Source organism: Hippocampus zosterae, chromosome 12 (genome assembly GCF_025434085.1).
Source record: "Hippocampus zosterae strain Florida chromosome 12, ASM2543408v3, whole genome shotgun sequence".
In the NCBI taxonomy this organism is placed as follows: domain Eukaryota; kingdom Metazoa; phylum Chordata; class Actinopteri; order Syngnathiformes; family Syngnathidae; genus Hippocampus; species Hippocampus zosterae.
Genome location: NC_067462.1, coordinates 1,723,330 through 1,730,363, shown reverse-complemented (window position 1 = coordinate 1,730,363; position 7,034 = coordinate 1,723,330). Strand labels below are relative to the sequence as shown.

At 47.7% G+C, this 7,034-nt stretch overlaps 2 protein-coding genes across 2 annotated transcripts; one reads left to right on the top strand and one right to left on the bottom strand.

Annotated features, from left to right (window-relative positions):
• Nucleotides 1-494: 494 nt before the first annotated feature.
• Nucleotides 495-3,663, top strand: fkbp7 (FKBP prolyl isomerase 7). The gene is made up of 4 exons (XM_052081949.1): nucleotides 495-763; nucleotides 1,855-2,006; nucleotides 2,737-2,864; nucleotides 2,942-3,663. The coding sequence occupies exons 1-4, from the start codon at nucleotides 561-563 to the stop codon at nucleotides 3,101-3,103; spliced, it is 645 nt and encodes a 214-aa protein (XP_051937909.1). The 5' UTR covers nucleotides 495-560; the 3' UTR covers nucleotides 3,104-3,663.
• Nucleotides 3,119-6,765, bottom strand: osgepl1 (O-sialoglycoprotein endopeptidase-like 1). Its single transcript, XM_052081939.1, has 7 exons — nucleotides 6,384-6,765; nucleotides 5,482-5,869; nucleotides 5,200-5,404; nucleotides 4,373-4,521; nucleotides 4,133-4,263; nucleotides 3,981-4,052; nucleotides 3,119-3,915 (listed from the first exon to the last, which is right to left on the bottom strand). The coding sequence occupies exons 1-7, from the start codon at nucleotides 6,605-6,607 to the stop codon at nucleotides 3,834-3,836; spliced, it is 1,251 nt and encodes a 416-aa protein (XP_051937899.1). The 5' UTR covers nucleotides 6,608-6,765; the 3' UTR covers nucleotides 3,119-3,833.
• Nucleotides 6,766-7,034: the final 269 nt, after the last annotated feature.

Sequence of the window (7,034 nt, the reverse complement as noted above, 5' to 3'; positions counted from 1 at the left end):
CACCCACCTCTGCTCCCATTGGTTAAGAGACGGTGACGTCGCTACGCTCCCTTACAGTACAGCGTGTCGAGTAAAGCGAAGCCCCCCGGGCATTCGCGGATATTGCTTAGAACACGAGTCGCCACCCTTTTTAAACAGAAAGTTACTTCTTTCCTTACACATTAAATTGTGCGAAGGGCTACCAGTGAGATACGTACTTCTTACAAACGTTAAACACTTTCAAATACCTTGATGTAAAATGTAATTATACGGGTACTCTATCTGTTCTTCGCATACGCTTGTACCAACTCCAGCGTACACCCCAATTCTCCCACAAAAAGGTAATCTGGAAAACGTTCTAGCTCACCCGTGGCCTTCAAAAGAACATCAGAAAATGGAATGTTGTCCCTTTAATTTTCTGGCAAACATGCGCTCAAGCTCAGCCAGTCATACCTGACAGACTAAACACAGGGCAAAACAGGTCAATTTTCTCCACCACGCCCTCTGGTGTCCACACGCCAGAAAAACAAAAGTTGCCACGACTGCAGCAGTTGGGCAGACGACGCCGCCGACGCTCAAACATGTCCAAGTTAGTGAGCTACTACACACTGTGCGTATTTGTGTGCTCTCAGCTCCGGTACGCGAGCGTTTGGGCGGACGATGAGGTCAGGATCGAGGTGGTGTACCAGCCGGACACGTGCGAAAAAAAGAGCAAGAGAGGAGACTTGATGAACGTCCACTATGACGGCTTCCTCGCCAAAGATGGGTCCCAGTTCTACTGCAGGTCAGTGGGAAAGCGTCTTTTATTACATTCACTCGTAACATCAATTAAGCCTTTTGTTTGAAATTACCTTCTTAAATTCGCCTTGCAACGCCCTCATAACTAGTTTAAAGACGACGGTCTTTAGGGCTCTTCAATTGCTTCCCCTGGAGCCAGTGCATGAACCTGCAATCTTTCAGATATATTGAAAAAAAAGCACAATATTAAAGCAGCAGTGACAAAAAGAACACGACACATAACTTTTCCACCAAAAATGTTCAATTTCCAGTTCAATTTCGTCAAAGGAATTGTGAAACTGGTGCCGGGGTCTTATTTTTTCCCCAACTGTCAAGGGGCCTTGTCTTGATACAACTTTTTCCACTTCCAATACGAAACCAATATTGCGGCCTAGAATATTGTCTGATACTGATGTTGACCCGTAGGATGTCAGCAGGAATGATACGTGCTTTATACTGATTTAGTATAACATTTTAGACGACACTTCATCAAGTGAGACTATTCAAACAAACAAACAAACAAACAAAAATAGTCAACAACAGTTGGATTGAGAATATATGACCCATTTATTGCAAACATTTGGATTACAGAAATCCAACGTCATATTAGAGCGACACGTTGCTAAATGGAAGAGTAGGAGCAGAGTTTGGAATGGACTGCTCTGCTAATATCACACATGTTGGACGTAAACCGATGTAATCCGATAATGTTTTGGGGGCTGATATTCGAGATTGAGACACCCCTCGACACTTTGATCAATCACAAGCTGCTTGTAACGGTCGAATTTGGAGTGAGGCGCCATGTTCAAATGGATCAACATTGTTTCGGTGATCTTATTCGGAAGAGCTGCTTTTAAACTTTCAAGTTTAATGATTAAAAACCACTGTTGGGGAAGGCCTTTCTCCAGTAATGACAATCGCCATTGCTGGCGTTCCTCGTTAGGATTCCCGTTGACAACATTTCACGTCAACGGTGCTCAAAGTGTTAACGTTCCAGGAGGCCCTAATATACAATACAATACATGTTAATTTTTATAGCACTTTCACCGCAGCGACACCTGCGAGTACTTTGACAAATCACTTGAAATGTTCTTTCAGTCGCCACGACAAAGCCGGCCACCCGCAGTGGTTCGTCCTGGGCGTGGGACAAGTCATCAAGGGCCTGGACATGGGCATGGTGGACATGTGTGTGGGGGAGAAGAGGAAAATCACCGTTCCGCCCGCCTTGGCCTTTGGAGAGAAAGGCAAAGGTAGCCCACTCGCACGCTCCCGTCGCTCGTGTCTCTGTCCAATCGCAGCTTTTTTTTCATATTGTGTCCTTGCCTTGCAGTTACTCTAGCTGGGAGGAGGGCCTCGCATCCCCTTTCTCGTCTACGCGTGGCATGACTGTAAGCATGCACTGAGGTTTTGAGGTTCCACAACTTGCCCTCCCACGGCACTTGTGCTCACTTTGTCGATATGTTGCTTGAATGCGCACGTTGTCTTTGTACCGGTCTGCATGCAAAGCTCACGTCTGACGGCTACAGAGTGAAAACTCACACTTAATTAACCTTCCCGTGACATTCATTTCCCATCAAAAGCGATGTACAATCGAATCGGATGGAAAAGGTTGCTCGGAAAAGTGCGGGTGGAAAAGTCTCAATGATCCAAGCAGAAAGTCGTCCTGCTTCATCATTGAGAAGAGTCAGACGTCCTCCAAAAACTTTTTTTCTTGTTTCTCGGGAACAGCAATAATGTCCCCCGGGTCAAATTGACCCGACACATTTTGTTCTTCCACGAGAAACCGAATTGGGAAAAAAAAGCCCAAAACAATGATTGGTTTCTTTGTGGGGGGGAGTTTATTATTCAATTTAATTAGTCTTAGCGGCGTGTGATTTTCACTTGTGGTGGCAGCACTTCACCACAAAGCAACCCGATCGCAAAATAAAAACTGTCGGTATACGGTAGAAAACTGAAATAAAGGTCCCTTTTAAAATACAGGACCCGTCCCACCCAATGCGACGGTGGTTTTTGAAGTGGAGGTCTACTCCGTGTCTCGCGGTCCACGCAGCGTGGAAGCTTTTGGAGAAGTGGACGTCAACCAAGACCGAAGTCTCACAAAGGAGGAGGTGAGAACGGTTGTCGGCGTTAACGCACGATGGGCTCCCGAAGGCTTTGCGAGAGCAACGTTTGCCGGCATTTCCAGATCAAAGCCCACCTGAAGACGGAGTACGAAAAAGAAGGCAAGCCCCGAGACGACCCCTTCTACGAGAAGATCGTCGACGACATCTTCCGCAAGACCGACACCGACAAAGACGGGATCATCAGCGCAAAAGAGTACAACATTTATCAACACGATGAGCTTTAGCGCTTTCGACTTGTAGTACATTTAAAGCGTGCTATCGTTTCTTCTAGCCCGTGACTTTTTTTTTTTTTTTTTTTTAACTTTTCATAGTCCACAAATGTGTTTTGGGTCTGATGACACTGAAGCTTTAAAACTCTGCAAAATCTGTATCGACGCAGATAGGGTATCATTTTGTACAACTAAACAATAGTTTGTTAGGACAGAAAGGTAAAAGAAAATCCAGCAAAACACAGGAAGGAAGCCGAGAGGAGTCGAGTAGAGTATTCGGGTTTGCTCACTTTGGGCGAAAACCGTTTTTTTTGGTCGTAAACGGGCGTAAAAATCGAGAATTTTCTGGTTGAAATTCGAAAACCGAGCTTTGTATGTGAATTTTTTTCATTGTACATTCTGATTCGGCTTTTAAATGGGTCAGTTTGACCCGCAGCGGAACAGGGGAGATTGTTTGATAGGTAAAACGGTGCCAGAGATGGAAATGTCGGAATCAAGGAGATTTCAAAATCGGGGTTGGAGATATGCTAACGTTTTAAAGACGCTTTTGTGTCAAGAAATGTCTGGAACAAACATAATAAAATCCGACCGTTGGGGTTGACGTCACGTGCCGTGCGCTTGACATCTGTTCCAACTGGGCAAATCTGGCAAAATGGCCCTTCCGCAAGTCCCGATTCCCCAAAAATAACAGCCGCTTCATCGATGAAGAATCGTTGAAAAGCGCCATGACAACCGTCGTCACCGTTTATGAGATCTTGATCCGGACTGACGGCACCTTGATGGCCGCCGCCTTGACCCGGGATGTTAGGTCCACGCCCAGCGGTGCCCTGCAAACAAAACATCTCATTGAGAAAATTCATCAAATAATGCTAAGCCACACGTACGCGCGTACTTAGGCTCGTAGCTGACGTCCGCGTCGGGAGGCAGAATTCCTTTCCCTTCCCTGAGTCGCTCAACTCCGTTCCTGATGGCATCGAGATGCAAAAAAGCTCAAATTAAAAATTAAAAAAAAATTGTCAGTCCAAAGAAACGGTGACGACGCACCACGCGATCATCACGCCATTGTCGGTGCAGAATTTGGCGGGAGGGCAGAGCAGGCGCAGGCCGGTTGCCTCGGCGATGATGCCGAGAGCTTTGCGGATGTACTGATTGCTTGCCACGCCTCCCGACACAACCTGTAACGCATCGTTAAAAATGTTGTGGGGGAAAAATTGACAATTGAGAAAAGGAAAATGAGAAGCAGATTTATCTTCTTCGGGCCTTCGTCGTTTAGCATTGACTCACCAATGTGGGCGCAAGCGAAGGCAGCAGTCCGTTGGCCTTACAGAAGAGGACGGCGCGATGCGTACGCTTGGCCAGATGACACGCGACCGTATGCTGCGTCGCCGCCACTATGTCGTTGACGCAGGACAGCAGAGTTCCACGTTCGATTCCTGCAGGCGCAGGGGGAATTAATGAGCGGGTCCATCATGCGGCGATCAAATAGTTACCTTGAAAGCGCTTTAACTTCATTCATTCATTCATACATCTTCCGAGCCGCTTGATCCTCACGAGGGTCGCGGGGGGTGCTGGAGCCTATCCCAGCCGTCTCCGGGCAGTAGGCGGGGGACACCCTGAATCGGTTGCCAGCCAATCGCAGGGCACACAGAGACGAACAACCATTCGCACCCACACTCACACCTAGGGACAATTTAGAACGTCCAATCAGCCTGCCACGCATGTTTTTGGAATGTGGGAGGAAACCGGAGCACCCGGAGAAAACCCACGCAGGCCCGGGGAGAACATGCAAACTCCACACAGGGAGGCCGGAGCTGGAATCGAACCCGGTACCTCTGCACTGTGAAGCCCACGTGCTAACCACTGGACTACCAGGCCGCCTTTAACTTCAGTTGAAGTCAATTTAAAGTCACTTTCTTATTAAATATTCGTGAGCGACACCGTCGACTTTTGACACGGGGAAATCCAGGTTAGAGTGACCGGCCCACTTCATGGACTATTGTGAACCCTCAAAGGTGAAAGTTACTTCTTACAAAACATTGCAACGTTTCCTGAAAAGAAAGGGAAAAAAAATAGAAGGAAAGTTGGCTGATGGCGGACTAAGTTCCTCGTACCTTCCTCTGCTTCTTTTTTCTCTATAGTCATGTTAACTTGATTTCGTAGGCCGGCAAAAGAGAAGCAGCAGTCGTACGTTTGTCCCATGGGTGTCCTGAAAGGAAACTTCAAGCGGTCGCCCTCCTGAGCCAGGAGCTCTATAGCCTGTCCTCCGCTCAGCGTGGAGCATCGCGGATGCTCGGTCAGCGACAGACGTCTTGCCACCTGTGGATGCACACAAAGACACCCCGTCAAACACAGGAGGGGGTGGGGCAGTTTTGTGGCAGCAAAAAGCATCTCACCTTATCTAAAGTATCACCCGGAGCTTCATCCAAAGTGTGACCCAGCAGAAGGAAATCGTCCACGCCGCGAGCCACAGCGAGCAGTGAGTGCCCGCCTGAGATGAGCAGCACCAGGAAGGGGAAGGGGACAGGCTGGAGCAAGCGGACGGTCAGCGCGTGGGCCTCCATGTGGTGGACGGGGATGAAGGGCGTGCGGTAGCGCCTTACAAAACTCAGGCTGAACTCCAGGCCCACGCCCAAGCTCAAGGCCAGGCCCGGCTTCACCGTGGTGGCCACGGCCGACAGCTGACATGGGTCCACGCCGCTCCTCTCCAACGCCTCCTGAACTACACGCTCGATGTGTTCTCTGTGCAGCTGCTGGGCCACAGTGGGGATGATGCCACCCGTCCTACGTTGGGAGAGTTTAAGTCAGACAAGCAATTTTCTCCACTTTTCAGGGAGTGCTACAGTGTCACTTTTGTTTGGTGGAGTGCGGGACATGGTGGTTGGGAGAAACTGCTCACTTTTACCTTACAGTAAAGATTTTCTCCGTTTGTTGACCCAACTGTCCCGGTAAGACATTAATGGAGCAGTGCCTGAACTTATGAGTTGAATTCATTCAGTGACAATGCTTGTCACAGGTCATGGTACCATTGTATTGTTAATTTGTTTTGAGCATACATTTTATCAACTTCATGGCCACAAATTTGAATTTCATTTGCACATTATACCTAATTCGTGTTCACGCATTCGTAGTAATTCCCCACCGGCGGCACATGTTGTGGTTATGTATTTGTATCAGTTACAGCTTTCGTTTATGTGTTTATGACTGACATTTGTAAATTGCTCGTGTAGACAAAGAATTAAAAGGGGGCGGAGGGAGTCCGAACGACTACGCTTTGGACAGGTGACCTTGGGCTCACCTGAGGTGCACCTCTTTCTGAGAGTGGAGGGACTCGCCCAGGATAGTGCCCGTCTCACTGATCACGGCCGCTGCGGTGTCGTCGCAGCTCGTCTCAATGCCCAAAACCAGCCGAGAGTAACCGGACACCGGGGAGCTTTTCTCCATCGCAACGTCGCCATACCGCCGCCGTTCAAATGGAAAAAGCAGTCTCCGGATGAGCTTGTTCACTTTGGAAGCAAACATGCTAGCGCGTATTTGCAGTCAGTTTAAATAGGCAAGTCATCCCACTTTACATTTTGAATTAAGAGGGAAAACGAGAGGTAGGATACATTGATATCGGAAAGTATTAAAAACATTTATTATTCTTCCAAAGTCAATGAATACCAACTTCCGGTTAATTTCTTCTTCTACTACTACGGCTTCCTCTTGGGACCTTGCAATCTCGCCACCAAGTGGTAGAAAAGTGATCACAGTATGTGTGCGTGTTTGAGTGTGTGTCGGTTTTTTGGATGAAAAAGCACAGAACAGTCAGTGTCACATGTCAAGTCAACTGTATTTATAGAGCACTTTCAAACAGCCATCGCTGCATACAAAGTGCTGTACATGGAGCAATTTAACATATACAATAAACATGTAAATAATTCCGTAAAAATACACGGAACATCTTAAA

Bases quoted from the DNA above. Each gene is read 5' to 3' on its own strand.
- fkbp7 (XM_052081949.1), top strand. From the start codon at position 561: ATGTCCAAGTTAGTGAGCTACTACACACTGTGCGTATTTGTGTGCTCT. The intron at 764-1,854 runs GTCAGTGGGAAA...ATGTTCTTTCAG, and splicing joins GGGTCCCAGTTCTACTGCAG to TCGCCACGACAAAGCCGGCC. The intron at 2,865-2,941 runs GTGAGAACGGTT...CGGCATTTCCAG, and splicing joins GAAGTCTCACAAAGGAGGAG to ATCAAAGCCCACCTGAAGAC.
- osgepl1 (XM_052081939.1), bottom strand. From the start codon at position 6,607: ATGTTTGCTTCCAAAGTGAACAAGCTCATCCGGAGACTGCTTTTTCCA. The intron at 4,264-4,372 runs GTGAGTCAATGC...GATGCGTTACAG, and splicing joins CTTCGCTTGCGCCCACATTG to GTTGTGTCGGGAGGCGTGGC. The intron at 4,053-4,132 runs GTGCGTCGTCAC...CGATGCCATCAG, and splicing joins AATGGCGTGATGATCGCGTG to GAACGGAGTTGAGCGACTCA.